This window comes from Armigeres subalbatus, chromosome 2 (assembly GCF_024139115.2).
Source record: "Armigeres subalbatus isolate Guangzhou_Male chromosome 2, GZ_Asu_2, whole genome shotgun sequence".
NCBI lineage: Eukaryota > Metazoa > Arthropoda > Insecta > Diptera > Culicidae > Armigeres > Armigeres subalbatus.
This window is the reverse complement of record NC_085140.1, coordinates 108,640,964-108,657,010: the sequence shown is the minus strand read 5'-3', so window position 1 is coordinate 108,657,010 and position 16,047 is coordinate 108,640,964. Positions and strand designations below refer to the sequence as shown.

The following is a 16,047-nucleotide window of genomic DNA, read 5'->3' as shown; positions in this document are numbered from 1 at the left end:
GTGTGATTAACAAAAAGAGGCATGTAACGCACACTTTCCACACACAATTCAACGAAGCGACTATAGATGCGAGGTATAGGTTGGGGCCTCTTATTCTCGACGTCAATAGTTCGAAGCTGGTCTGAGCGGGAGCTTTTTTTCGATACTGGTATTCATTAGGAAAATTTTTATATTTCCAAATTCTAACCTCCGAGAAGCTTTCTGGTATTTCTAAAAGACTGAGATATGATTCTTGTGATACTGACTACAGAAGAGAATAATTTAATGAAGTTGCTTTGCTTCTTTGATATTTGATTGATTGATATACCAATAGTTCAAATCAAAGACTTGAATTATTATAACTAATTTTCTATTTTTCAGAGGGTATTTCTTTGACTTTCATACAAACTATTCTGCCAGCTGTGTATTTTTTTTAAAATTATGATGATTTATTTATTTAGTTTACATCTAAACAGTAATGATGTTGATAGTTAATAGTTATATTTTAAAATAATGAACTACTGTGAAAATAGTTCTTAATATCACCGTTGATGTTGTACACGAATATTTGAGCTCATATGTAGGAATGTGACATAAGATAGATTAATAAATATGCTTCAAACCAAAATTTAAAAAATCACTTGTTCATTAATATACTAGCAGACGAACTTTGTTTCGCCTAATCAATCTAAATCAATTGATTTATTCTCTGATTAGTTCTCGAGTTAAGCAGAAATGTGTGTTTCATTTGTATGGAAGCCCCCCTCTACAAAAGGGGGAGGGGTCTCAAACCATCTTAAGAACTTTCCCCGACCCCAAAAACCTCTGCATGTAAATTTTCACGCCGATCGGTTCAGTAGTTTCCGAGTCTATAAGGGTCAGACAGACAGAAATTCATTTTTATGTATATAGAAGAAGAAGATATATAGAAGATTTGAGACAAGAGCCATTTCAAAACAACCTTTCAAATAGATTCATTTTAAGTGTTTTCAAATTATTTTCTATGGGAAAATATATTATCTATTTCTATAAGATCGTTATAATTTAATTTGCAGAATTGTATAATTGATTTCTTTGCTAAATTTGTTTAATTGAATATCCATGATGTGACGTCGATTTAAAATGGAATGTGATGTGATTTTGATGTGAAAATCATCTCTCATGCAAACAAGTACACGGCAAATAGTTTTGAAAATTCAACGACTTGTAAAATTGTAGCTAATTCTTTCAAACGAATTAACATTTGATATTCAATTCAATTTGACTGAGTTTTACAAGCACAGTTTGAATTTAATTCGCTTTCAAGGAACAATAAAATCGATTGAATATTGCGTTTATTTGCATGCTTCAAATATGTGCATGAAAATACATTTAAAATCACAACATATTTTTATCTGTGCATCTTATCTAAATATTTTAGAAATACTGGAAATCTTCTCGATAGTTAGAATTTGGGAATACAATAAAGAATTTCAAAAAGATTACCACTCCCAAAAAAATCCCCGTTTAAACTAGCTTTGAACTATTGACGTCGCGAATGAGAGGCCGCAACCTATACCTCGCATCTATAGTCGCATCGTTGCATTGTGTGTGAAAAGTGTGCGTTACATGCCTCTTTTTGTAAATCACACCTTCATTGAAATTTGGTTGAATTTATTCTACCTATAGTTGGACGAAGCCTCATGCAGCAAAGCCAGTAAACGTATCCCTAGTAACCCATTTTTTCATTCATGCAAAGCGAATCCTCTACGCAAAGTGGTACCTCGTGCAAACATCAGCAAGCAGCAGACGGCAGTGATGCTTTAACAAAAAGTGCAGTGAGCCTTGCGTTCATACAGCAATTAGTTTTATGTAAATAACATTTTTCACGAGCGTCGGATCACTTTGCGGTCTTCCAATGAAAGTTAGCTGGTAAAATTTTCTATGATGTAGTTAGATCGATTTATCGTTAGAGAATAATGGGACACCTTGAGGATTTTTTCTTTGTAAAGGTAAATTTCCCCATAGTAAATCCTATGGAAAGTTAAAATCGCCGGCGCTAAAATATAGTTTCACCGATTGATCTGAAATTTCGCACATGCATTATGGGACCCAAGAGGCGTGCAAAAACCATGCAGGAAGTGAAAATAAAATTTTGTCCCACCCTAATGGACATCACATTATTTGGTGAAATGTTGAAACATAATATGTTTGAACATTCCACCAAATAATACGATGTCCATGATAGCCAGGTTCTGTCAGATACTGTACTTTGTCAGATCTTAAGTGCGCGAAATTAGGGTACTTCACGGTACCGTCAAACGGGGTGACTTGCAACACTTTTCAAGTTTCTCTCTCAATAACTCTGAATTTAAAGGATTTTTTCTTTCTTTTAGTACATCACCCTTATTCTTGTTTACGTACGAACGCGCTTTCGAACGAAAGTTGATGTGCATTCTCGTTTACGCCAGCAAAATCAAATGGGGAAACGATTCGAACGAACTGCATTCGTTCGAAAGTTTCGTTCGTCCGTAAACCAGAATAGGGGTGCATGATACTTTTGATGTGTCCTAATATTAGTGATTAGACAAGTAATCAGATATACAACAATAATACAAATATGAAAATAATATCAAAATGATGGGTGTTGCTAGAGTCCTATAAGAAGAGTAACGTCATGTGCCACGTTTGACAGGTCTCCTGCTCGTTTGGAACGCGCATTTGTATGGAACTGACAGACGATTCTGTTCCAATTCTGACACTTGACGACACTGTTATTGTTACTTGACGACACTGTTACACCCTACTGCGGAGTGACTTGCAACACTTTATCAAATTGAATTTTAACATGATTTAAAACAAATTGATTTTATTAATTTTTCATCCTGGGTCATTCTTCACTACTGTCAATGCAGGAGCCTTACTTTAGGGATCACCCCCCCCCCTCATTCCGCTTTTTTTACGATTTCAACGGATCGATTAATATTTTTAAGTCATAGGTTTGAAAGTGCTTTATGTCGGTTTAAGAATGGGGTCACCATCAGTCATTCTATGGATAGTTGTTTTTCCCCGCCATCCAAATTACCACGATTATTTTAAGATCATTATTTTGAAAAGGCATTTCCGCAGCAAGCAGCAAACCATCCACAAGTGTTGAATCTTCTTGGGTATTCAACACTGTTTGACCACCCTAAGCCTTATTTTTACTGTTTTCTGTGTTTAGATAATGTGAAATTGTTGTTGGGGATAAATCTTACGCCAAGCGGCTTCCCGGATAAACAATTTGTTTTTTAACTTCTACCGCTGCCTTCATCAAAGTTTTCTTTGAAAAATTAGCATACATGCGACTTCCTGCAGGTTTCTTGTAGTTTCGCGGCATGCTAAAGGAATTCTGTAACATAAAATCAATGCTAGTTTAAAGAAAAAATATTTAATAACTGAATCAGCAGTTTTTGAAAAATAAAACTATCGGCTGTTGCAAGTCCCCCGCAGGGGGTCAAATTTCAAAAAAGTTGATATTTCAAAAACAAACAATTTTATTATTTTATAGTTTTTGCGGAATTACATAACTAATTAGATACTGTAACCGGAGAGGGGATCGATTTTGGTGAAATAATTTTCAATTTGCTATACGAACTTACGATTTACGACGTTCGACTTTCAATTGACGAAACAGTTTCACAAAATAATACAAAAAAACAACAGTGAGTTATATTTGCACCTAAATACCAACTAGGCACAACAAATACAATGTAAACTAGAGATGCGTGATGACATAAGTCAATGTTTGGGTATATTTTTATTGTGAAAACAAAAACTTGTGGAAAACCCAAGTGTTGCAAGTCACCCCGTTTGACGGTACTAATAAAGGTGAAAGAAAAATTCTCCCTATGCAAGGCTTTTTCGTTTTAAATCGTTAATTGGAACTGTTTTTGTACATTTTAGATCTATTTTATTATCATTTTTTTTTGCTTCAATATTTAATCACCTTACAATTTCAAACTCTCTTGATCAATCGTCATAACTATGCCTAGAGCTTCTGCTTCGTCCTACGTAAGTGTAGAGGATACCTAGTTAATTAAATTTAAATTAATAATGTTCTGCGTCCTCTGCGGAGAAGAAACTTTTGCACTAAATTTCCTCCCTTCCCGCAACCAATCACCAAGCCACCTTCTTGATGACGAGAAATGTGTTCCGATCATGTCACACCAAAGAGAACGTGTTTGTTTATAAAATTGTGAGTAGGTAGTTGGATAAAATACGCTATGGGGAAATTACTGTTGGAACAATTCAACAAAGAGTGGGTGTTTTATTCAATGAACCAATAAATATGAACAGGAAGATACAGACAGGGACTTCTCTACTGGTTGACCATATCCTTTTTCTTGTTTGGTTTGATCTCCTAAAGGTTTACTATTTTTATAAAAAGATAACTTGCCTTATGGTAAATCTTCATAGTTTAAGAAAGTATCTAATGTCTGGATGCATTTATGTATTGCAATCAATTGTTAATGGATGGCCCTCGGAAACGGCGTCCTATTCTACTGATTAGGATCAGCAGATAAGAATTAGAGGGTAGAGCTAGACAGTGAACAAGTCAAACTGATCGGTTTCCGGGTTGTGTTTGTTCCTGTATATGTTGTTGGGTATCTGACCTGTTGCTAGCAATGGGGAATGGGCGCGTTACGGATGGACATTCTCGCACATTTGATATTCTACGAATCGAACATGTTTCGTTGCACAACGCAAATGGCGTTCGCACAACTGTCTAACTATAGAGATCGTCATCACCGTTGTCGGCTGGATTGCTCGTCGGTTGGCTCGATCCCTGTCCCTGTGAGCTGGAACCACCTTGGCCACCCGGGAATCTGTAGGATGATAAGGTTCAATGTTATGAAACAAACTCGCTAAAAGCTGTCAGTGGGTAGCTAACATAAAAACACAACCCTTAGATTTACCTGAAGTTGTTTCCAAATCCACGCGACTGCTGAAGCGTTTGCGCAAACATCTCGTACTTGCGGATATCATTGTCGGACACTGACCGACGGGCAAATTTCATCGCCTCCTCAAAGTGAGCTCGAGTGATTTCCGGCACTGGATCCTCTTCGTCCATCTATGTGTCACACGAATACAAACAAAGAATAAAAACAAAGTCTAGGGACTTCAAAATAACAGTCCTCCATTATACTTACATCCATCGCAGAACTCTGCTTCTCGGTGCGTTCTCGCTCCCGGCGAATTTCGGCTTCGATCGCCTGACGAATGGCCAACTTGCACGCACGTTGGCAAATTTCAGTCAAATCAGCACCGGAGAATCCCTGGGTCACCTTGGCCACGTACGTCAAATCGACATCGCCCGCCACAGGACTCTTGCGCAAATTGGCCTTCAGAATAGCCTCACGGGATTTATCGTCCGGCAGCGGAATGTAGATCAACTGATCTAGACGACCAGGACGCAAGATGGCTGGATCGATAATATCCGGACGATTGGTGGCCCCGATGATGAAGACGTTTTTCTTCGCTCCCATACCATCCATTTCCGTTAGAATCTGGTTGATAACACGATCAGCGGCACCACCAGCATCACCTACGTTGCCGCCACGTGACTTGGCGATACTGTCCAACTCGTCGAAGAACAGCACGCAAGGCGAAGCCGAACGAGCCTTGTCGAAAATATCACGAACGTTGGCTTCAGACTCACCGAACCACATAGTCAAAAGTTCCGGTCCCTTAACCGAGATAAAATTGGCCTGACATTCATTTGCAATAGCCTTGGCTAGGAGAGTTTTACCACATCCAGGAGGTCCGTAGAACAGAACACCACGCGATGGTTGCATGCCAAATTTCAAGAACTTATCTGGATGCTCAACCGGGTACTGCACCAATTCTTGCAACTCACGCTTGACATTCTCCAGACCTCCGATGTCGTGCCATGTGGTGTTTGGCACTTCGACAACCGTTTCGCGCAGAGCCGATGGGCTCGATTTGGTCATAGCATAACGGAAGTTTTCCATCGAAACCGCCAATGAGTTCAGGACCTCAGCGTCGATTTGATCATCTTCCAGATCGATCAAGTCCATCTTTTCACGAATTTGCTGCAAGGCGGCTTCCGAGCAAAGTGATGCCAAATCGGCACCGACATGACCGTGCGATTCAGCGGCAATCTGTTCCAGATCGACGTCATCGGCCAGCTTCATGTTTTTGGAGTGAATTCTCAGCACTTCCAAACGTCCTGTGGCGTCCGGAATTCCGATATCGATTTCACGATCGAATCGTCCAAAACGACGCAGTGCTGGATCGATCGAGTTTGGCCGATTGGTGGCAGCCATGACAATCACGTGCGAGCTCTTTTTCATGCCATCCATAAGCGTCAACAGCTGCGACACGATACGACGTTCCACCTCACCGTGAGTTTTCTCACGTTTTGGAGCGATTGCATCGAGTTCGTCTATGAAGATGATAGCTGGCGAATTTTTCTCAGCTTCCTCAAAGGCCTTTCGCAGATTAGATTCGGATTCGCCGGCCAGCTTGGACATGATTTCCGGACCATTGATCAGGAAGAAGAATGCACCCGTTTCGTTGGCGACGGCCCGGGCAATCAGTGTTTTACCAGTACCTGGAGGACCGTACATGAGAATACCCCTTGGAGGCTTCACACCGATCGCCTTGAACAGCGATGGATGTCTTAAAGGAAGCTCCACCATTTCCTTGATCTGGGCTAATTGTTTGCGGCACCCACCGATGTCGTCATATCCGACCGCGTTAAGCGCTTCCTCTTCCTCCTCGCGCTTAATTGGATCGCCCTCACAGTGGAGGACCGTTTCCGGGGCCACAATGCAGTACGGTGACGGATCGGCACCGACCACCTTGAACTCAACAGCACGCATTCCACCGCGCACGATGAAGGTGTCATCGCTGTGAATCGGCCGGTAGGCTTCCAGGAAGTACGGACGCAGGTAAACATCGAACAGATTACCGGTCAGACCCTCGACGGTGTCGTCAATCGGCAAGATGTGCACCCGCTTGCCGTACTTGACATCCGGGCAGGACTGAATCGACACGACGTCACCCAAGCGCACACGCAGGTTGTTTCTCACCACGCGGTTCATGCGGATCTTCTCGTCGGGACAGTTTTCATCCGACAGCACAATGCAAACCGTTTCCTTGCGGCGCTTACCTTTCAGCAGAACCGTGTCACCTCGGAACAGCTGCAGTTCGTCCATTTTCGCCTGGTGATGGGAGATAGAGAAAATAATGGTGTTAGTTTACTTATTATTCTTCTTCTTATTCAATAGTGTAATAACCGTGATAATATTTCGGTGAGACCATAACTAAAAGACATGTTGCACAGTTTAGTGTCTGAATACTTCTGACAATGTAGAACATTTTATTGATATCCTCTTTAAATAGGGTAAACATCTGATTCTTGTCTGATCCGAATGAGGGTGGTCACGCCAAATAGTACTCTATTCCAAATGAAAATTCTCAAGCCCGTTCCATTCCTCCTACTTTGTATCTTTTCATATATTTCTCAACTGCCGTAATCTGAAAAAGTGACGTATACGCCATTTTTCAAAAAAAGGTGTTAGCGAATAGTACTCATCGAGTTGTTTAACAGAAAAATGTTATTTGGCGTATACGTCACTTTGTCAGATTACGGCAGTCATGTTCTAGCAATCACTAGAACCGGAAATGGAGTTTTATACCATTTCCATCTGCTATCCTAAACCAACAATTTAACTAGTTCCTGCAGGAACTGTAAGAATTTGAAATGAGCGAAAAAGCTCGTTTCGGCATCCAATTAGAATAGACCACCCTTTCATTAATATCACATTGGCAACCCGTTAACCAAGACGAACCTCTGCCATAGAACCTTACCCTCAGATTCCAATAAAAAATCCGCAGGAACTCGTGGCGAGTGCAGAGGTGTTCTCGACTTGCAATGGGCGAGTGATTGCATAATCAATTCGTTCCTATCCCCGATAAACCGTGAGGACGTGGCCAGCGCCGTTATCGACCATTCCAAATTTCTAGAACTCTCGGACTGTGCACATTGGGGATGAAGAGCAAATCCCATGCTTTCATCCATTGGTTCACTATGCAATTGGGATTGGTCTGATCAATCACGGAGTAGCAACTACGAAATGCACAATCATCATGCTCATGATCAGTACCTGGGAGGGAGAAACAGATACGAAAAATGTGTGTGTCAAGCCGAGCCGAAATCTAGCTGTCAGTGTGAGCCGAAAACGAAACTCTCGGCAAGCAAATTTTTGAAGGCAATATAACAACAATAACACGCAAAACAGAACTTAGTCATTTCATGTGGCGCCTACGTTGATTGTTTTTTCTTGTTGAAAATTTACTTGTTGCATGACGACAGTATATACTTTATTTGATGTGTAGTATCGAGAGCTCCCTCCCAGATCAGTACTATATTCCAAATGGAAATTGGCCTGCTCTTCAACTCAGTGTTCTATGCTACCACTGTTAATCCTTCAAAAAGTTTGGACTACACTGACAAAAATCCAATCATATCCATTATGTGTGGCACACATAAATTTTGACTATAGCATTTCCCACATAACGGCTATGTGAATTCGCATAGCATATATGTGGAAACACACATAACCGTTATTAACTAATAACCTTTATGTGGATTCTCCCATAGCGGGTGGTTATTAACGCACACATAACATTTATTTGTAAATTTCTTTAGATTTTTGCCAATAAAAATGTGTGGATTTTTATTAGTGTAGGTTTAGGGGAGGGAATACAGATGATTGCTTGTGCCACACGAAGCTGCATGATGATTAGATAAGGAAGGGAGAATGTGGACAATAAATTGAGCGGCATCGAAATTTTGCTTAACCCGTATCGGCCTGAGTGAAGGAAAATAATTCAAATCACTGCCATTCCGTCATTTTTTGTCGTATTGGCCTGGTTTTATCACTGTTCTGCTCGTACGGATCCCAGAATTCAGAATACATGTTGGAACTTGTGATGTGGTCATCTTATCCGGAGTTATTCCGGTGGGTCACTGGGTCAGATGCAGTAAATTTGACCTCAACTTCCTTTTTTGGCCAAGTCCAACAAAATGTTGCTTTTTAGTCTTAATTCATATCATTTTGGTAGAATTGTATGTAGGGATTGTGGGCCCTCCTTAGCCGTGCGGTAAGACGCGCGGCTACAAAGCAAGACCATGCTGAGGGTGGCTGGGTTCAATTCCCGGTGCCGGTCTAAGCAATTCCATAAGCCAATTCCGAGGCACTTGGGAAGCCTCCAGGGGCACCAAAATTGGTTATTTTCTAAATATCACAAACTATGGCAATATGCAGTGGCGTCGCGTTACCTCACTTTTTACTTGTGCACTGGCCCACAAAATGAATATTTTGATATTTTGGCAGTCCAAATGCCAACTTGGGGCCAGTTCCGAGGCCCTTGGGGATGCCTCCCGGGGTACCAAAATCGGCCAATTTCAAAATATCATAAACTATGGCAAAATGGGTATCAAATTTCAGCATTTTGGAAGACGAATGGAATTATGACATCCAGATATGGTATTGGCCACCCTGGGCCCAACTCCAAGGCTCTATCGCGAGTATCACTGCTAGGCGTTCGCGCTTTGTTGCTGAATATTTCATTTGCGTAGCGGAAAATTTACGCGAGAAAAACGCAATGGGCCTGCGAACCCCCTCATGGTATTGGACCAACACAGCTCCTGCAGCAACGGCCGATGCGTCGGACTCGATGACAAATTGCTGGTTAAAATCCGGATTAGCAAGAACCGGCGGTGAAGTAAGTATTCCCTTTATCCTGTTTAGCGCCAGATCGGCTTTTTCGGTCCAAGCTAATTTTCTCATATTCTTTTTCAGCTAATTCGTGATTGTAAAATCCGACCATCCCGACCATCTTCTCACTTCTTTTAAAGTTCGCGGAGCAGGGTAATTGAGGATGGGGTCCAGTTTGCAACTGTCGATGGACAGCCCTTCCTCGGATAAAATATATCCCAGGTAAGATATCCTTTTCTGACAAAATCTAGATTTTTCAATACTTATCGACAGGTTAGCTGCTCTCAAACGTTCTGCGATCTTCCTTAGAAGCTGGAAATGCTGCCCTATGGTGTTGGACGTCACCACGATGTCGTCCAGATACACGAACACTTGTGGTTCTAAATCCAAACCTAAGACCCTGTTCATCAGCTTAGTCTGAGTAACTGGTGCTCCAGTTAATCCGAACGGCATCACCTTGAACATGTAAAAGGATTTTCCTGCTCGGAACGAGGTATAGTCCCTGCTTTCTGAAGCTAACGGTATCTGCCAGTACGCCTTGGACAGGACAATGATTGAAAAGTATTTTGCTTTTTCAATTCGACCCAAAATGACTTGCATGAAGGGATAAGCTTCTTTTTTGGTGACTTCGTTTACCCTACGACATTCAAGGCAAAGACGCCACTCACCCGAAGACTTTTTCACTGGTTTCACTCTCTTTCCATTTCTTTTTCAATCGCAGGTGACTATCTGTATCTTGGCGACCTTTTCGGTTTCTTTCCTTCCATGATATCAATTTTAGGTTGTAATACTGAAGTACGGCCGAGTTTTCCGTCCCCTTTTAGGTGGTTGACTATTTTAAGATGTTCCGACCTTTCTTTGGTAGATAAGTCGTGCTCGGTTGTTATTCCATCCAATTTTGCATCGTCAGGAGTTTCCACTGACGGAAGGTCTAAACTACGTAGGTCAAAAAAGTTCCGTAGATCGTTCCAAGACTAAGTTGATTTCTGCGCCGTCTTCGTTGAAATAACGATCAATGCAGTTCAAGTCCCATGGATCTATTCTGACACAATTGGTTTCCAATCTTGTAAGCTGTCCATTTTTCTCCAATGCCGGCATTATTCGAAACGTTTTCCAGAAGTCGTTACCAAGAATTAGTTTTTTGGCTAAATTCGGTACGAACAAGGTCGAAACCACCTTTGTGGTTCCTTGGAAAGTGTAAGGGATGTGCACCAAACTAACACATTCGTGCGGCGTTCCATCGGCAGATCGAATTCGGATGTTAGTTGCAGTCTTTAGGAAATTATGCTTCTCCAATAGTTTTTTCGCTCAATATACTAGCCGCAGCTCCAGAATCTAAAAGACCTCTGATTTAGGTGCCTATTATATTGACTGCTACATACGGACAACGTTTCTCTTTTATGTTGATGGTCATAACAGGTGGAAATTTGTCATAGTTCTCTGCGAAGGGAGTCGAATCTTCAATTGGCGAGGGGTTACTCCCTAGTTTCCCTGCGCTGTAGCGTTTTTTGCCTCGTAATGAGAATATCTATGATTGTTTGGACAGTTCGTCGCAACAACTTCCGGCTGTCCACATACATGGCAGAACTATTGCGGTTCCTCCAATAATGCCCGAATTGACGGCCATTCCAGCAAAGTATTGAATTTTGCGACCCGTTAGACGGGTCCTGAATGACTTCCCTCTTCTCCTCCGAATTTGTACCGTTTCTTGACCATCCTCTGTATAGTGCGTTCATTTCCGGTTCATCTGACTGCCCGTTTCATAATCGTATTCATCCAAACAATGAGCATTGTACGGGCGACTTCTCTGGGCATACGAACGATATACAGATTTATCCAGCTCGTAGCATAAATAACAAAGAGCTTCTGTGTTTTTATCGTCTCGGTATCTCCGCCGGTGATTCAGGTCGGAAGAGAAAGTTAGCCTTACTCAATAGCTCCCTCTCGGGCACTGAATTATTTCTGACGGAATTATTCTTCGACGGACATTCTCCTCGGATCTCGGATCACTGAAGTTTATCGGAATTTTGTTGAGGTGAGGTCGCATGTCTCTGTAAACATCCTCTGCTCTCGGCAAGTAACGATGATCCTCGGACTGTGGAATCTCTACTTCTGCTGGGTGACGTCGTTCGGCGGCACTGCTAATCAAAATTGGAGTAGAGGTTCGGTTGGTCGGATCGCTTATTGACTAGTCCAATATTCTGCCGTGGTTGACACGATTGGAGTCGATGGTGTACACTTCCATCACTGTTGTATGTTCACCTCGATTGGTGATCCATAGCTTGAAACAAGTCCTGCGGTTGCCTTCCGACTCTAGCTTCTACGTCCAGCTCGGGAGGCTGTGTTGACCTCCTCTGCAGTTCTTGCATTCCTTGTGTGATTCGAACCATTATATTCTCCAATTGGGTTGATAACACATCCTCAACAATCCGACTGACCTCGGCTCGGAGTCTAGTGTTCTCTCCAATGGTCGGAGTGGCCGGACTGGCCTCATCTGCTGCAGTTTCCTGTACGGTGTTTATTGGTAGAGACGATGAATGGATCGACTGGGGTAATCCTGGTGGATATGGCTGAGTATTCGTTGACATAGGGGGTGACTGAATGATTTGGGTACCGCTAACTTTAAAAAGTTGGTTGAGAGAGTCAGTGGAGCGAATCGAAGGATTCAGAGTCCTATTGGATTTCTGGGTTGAGTTTGAGATAAATCCTACCCGTGGACGTTTGAGTAAATTGGTGGGGTCTCTTGAAACTCCAGTGACATTATCTCTTATCACTGTTGATGAAGTAGGTCCACACTCTGATGGTCGCTGCTCATTTAGTGACTGGGGGAATTCGAATGCAGGGTTCCTAGGAATAGCCCCTGTATTCCTTGCCGATAACGTCCGCCCATGGTGTGTAGTAGACATGACCGCTGTTCGATCATCTGGATTACAAAACGTATCAAATAGAAATGCTATCTCCTCCATTAACTCCTCTTTCAACTTCACTTGTCTCTCGTTGACCGCATTAAGTCTAATTACCCTCAACCTAATATGCCGAAGCCGAGAAATTAGCACTTGTTTGCCTCCTTGAATTTCAAATTCCTGTCTAATCATGACCAGTTTCACTTGGATGACCGAGAGTTCATCTTCAATGGTCTTACTGGTCGAGATAGATGTCGGGTTTCTAAGTTCCTCCAGTTGTATTCTTCTCAGTTCACTTCTCTTCCTCCATGGGGGCATACGATAGGTTCATGTTTCGTAGCTCCAACTCATACTGTATTTCGTCCGGTAACAGATCATTTAGGTAAATATAAGCCCCAAGGCCTGGTTGGACTGGGGCGTACGTCATAATTTTAGAAATGTAGATAATCAACGCAATAATAAATTAAATATTTCAAAACCGTAGTTCAATCACACTTATCCTAAATTCGATCAAAGCTACATTTCAATTCTAATGCAATAATAACTTTAATAATATTTCAAAACCGTAGTCCAATCGCACTTATCCTAAATTCAAATAAAAGCTAAACTCAAATTCACTCTTTCCAATTTGTTTCTTTTAGGATGGCATGATTCCACGAATTAATACGATCGGAACTAAACATCCTTGGGTCCAAGGCATAGAAAAAGTACTAATGAACAAAGATGTATCGCTATGTTGGATCCCAGGACATGTTGGAATCGCAGGTAACAACAAGGTACAAGGATGGTAGAAATGGCGTACTTCGAACTTCTTTTGTTCCTGGAGATGATGCAATAAGAGTCAGCAAAAACTCGTACAAATGAGTTGGGAAAACGAGTGACAGAAAAGTGAATGCTTCCTGTTAATAACTAAATCAACTACTTTTCCATGGTCTGGTCGTCTTTTAGCAACAGAACAAAGAGCCCTTACAAGACTACGGATAGGAGATACCAGGATTACACATCAACACTTGTTTAATAGGCAATCTAACATGTGCGACACGTGTGGTGTGACGCTATCGATCAGACATATTTTGATAGAATGGTGTGACGCTATCGATCAGACATATTTTGATAGAATGCAGGAAGTACGAAGATCAAAGAAGTAGTTGCAACCTAAAATATAATATTTGAAATTTTGTCAAATGATAGGGCTGAGCAGAAAAAACTAATTAAATTAAATAATTAAATTCATCAGTGAAACTGGATTGATTAATGATATATAGAAATACACACTTACACAAATGAAATCTGCTGAAAGCGTACCATGACCGCATAATTCACTTGCGTAAAAATAAATATTATGTACTGCAGTATGGAGATTGTTTGAATTTATATAAAATATCTGAGAACCTCAAGTGCTTTAAATCCAGATATTTTTCTTTTTCTTCAATGGCTCTACATTTCAACTGGAACTCGGCTTGCTTTTCAACTTGGTGATCTATTAGTCAACATAGTTATTAATTGAAATCATTCTATGCCTGCCATTTGCATGAATATATATCATGTGTGAAATAGCAAGTCCGATGAATACATTAAGACCAGCAATCCGAGGATGTGTTTAAACCGCAAGCACTCTTGATCGGACCTAGAATCGAACTCGCGATTTCTGGAAATCCCACGCCTCTACACGCAAGAAGATCAAAAATTGTCTACACCGGTTCAAAATTACATTACAAACATTGTCTACCGAAGAAGGATTTTTCTCCAGGTACAGGCAAATTACCCAACTTCGGGAGTAGTGCGCTGGATTCACATAAGTCCCTACTTCCGAATTCTAATTTGTTGCTACGCCAACAATACTTTGAAAATTTGCCTAGTGATCGCGATTATTGTGACACAAATTAACTCGTTCAATCTAAATTATTCTTATCGACGAAAACATCCTTACCTGGGACAACGAAATGACCGAATTGTCATCATTGGCGGCTTCATCCACGATCAAACGGTTTGGGCGATCCTTGCGCTTCAAAATCGCGGTCGCTAGATCTTCGCTGCATTAGTGAACATCAGACGCATTTATGAGTAGAGCACAGAGTAGAGGAACATATGAAAAGAAAGAAAGGAAACTCATTAATGAGGTACATTATTGCAAACATCATTATGTTGGCCAATGTAATTCGCAATGCAACATTGAATCAACATAGCTATGGGACTATGGAGAAAAAGCAAAGGAGTCATTAGCCTTTTGACGTTATACTTTTCTTTGTGTCACAGTGACAAGGAAATCTCACCCCCGGGAGAGAAATGATGAAAATTTGCAGGTTAGATTTTTCCCAAGGATGACGAAGAATCCAAGTTTCCATTGATTGACGCACTATTATGAACTTTTTATTAATCAAGTTTACGTAAACCAGTTCTTCCGGGTGCAACTAATGTTTATATAATTTTATGCTGACAGATTGGTTCCCTTCGGAATCGAGGCCCGGCACAAAAACAAAATGAAGTAACACCAACACAATTTGGAACATTCTAGATAAAATCAATAAACTTCAAACTATTTATGAGCCATTCAATTATTTCTACTAAATCTTGTGAAATTCAAAGTTTCTAGCAAATTCACTGAGTTTATCAACTTCCCCGTCATCAAAACTGATTCAGACGAGTCCGCTTTGGACACATCATGACAAGCGAAAATTGAAGCAAATGGTGCGCCACCATCACCAGTCGGGAAAATCTAGTCTTCATAGATCGAGCTCACAATTTCGTGCCACTTACCTTTTTCCTTCGGCCATCGTTTCCGGAACTCAATCCCTACTTGGGCTGATAATTGAAGGTTTGAAAAAATAGATCCTTATCGGCGCTAATGACTTATCACAAAGAGATTTTTAGCTTTCTTTTTTTCCACTGTCGAAAAACTTGCTGACGAGAAAACCAACCGATCACTCTTGATGAGAACGATGACTCTTCCAACACCAAAACTCAACTGACTGGACGACGAAGGCGAACGAACCAAACGGCCGAGGAACAGCGAAAGAAAACGACGAACGACGATGACAGCGTCAAAAAGTGACTCGTCGTCGAGTTTTTTGGTGATGACAGCGAGCTTTTGGGCAAGACGTTGTCGGAGTGGTCGTGCGGGGAGAGAATGATCGTCGACAAAAAAGACAAGCCGGTGTGTTGTCGCGAGACATATTTTCGATGTTCAAACGAGGGGCTTTTAAACATAATATTTAAATAATATAATATATAATATTATATAGGGTAAAATGCCCAATAGTGGACCCCCTAGTAGCGGAATTTTGCTTTTCCTGTCATAAGGAGTAGAAATTTTCAACATATTAATTCTTCTTGATATCGAACAACAAGCTCTGCATCTCCTCTTCTCGATACATACATAAAACACCCAAATACAC

General features: G+C 41.2%; 1 protein-coding gene across 1 annotated transcript; it reads right to left on the bottom strand.

The window, feature by feature from the left end:
* Window positions 1–3,887: 3,887 nt before the first annotated feature.
* LOC134210643 (transitional endoplasmic reticulum ATPase TER94) lies at window positions 3,888–15,657 on the bottom strand. The gene is made up of 5 exons (XM_062686800.1): window positions 15,410–15,657; window positions 14,583–14,685; window positions 5,151–7,187; window positions 4,917–5,071; window positions 3,888–4,826 (listed from the first exon to the last, which is right to left on the bottom strand). The coding sequence occupies exons 1-5, from the start codon at window positions 15,424–15,426 to the stop codon at window positions 4,727–4,729; spliced, it is 2,412 nt and encodes an 803-aa protein (XP_062542784.1). The 5' UTR covers window positions 15,427–15,657; the 3' UTR covers window positions 3,888–4,726.
* Between the last annotated feature and the right edge of the window lie 390 nt (window positions 15,658–16,047).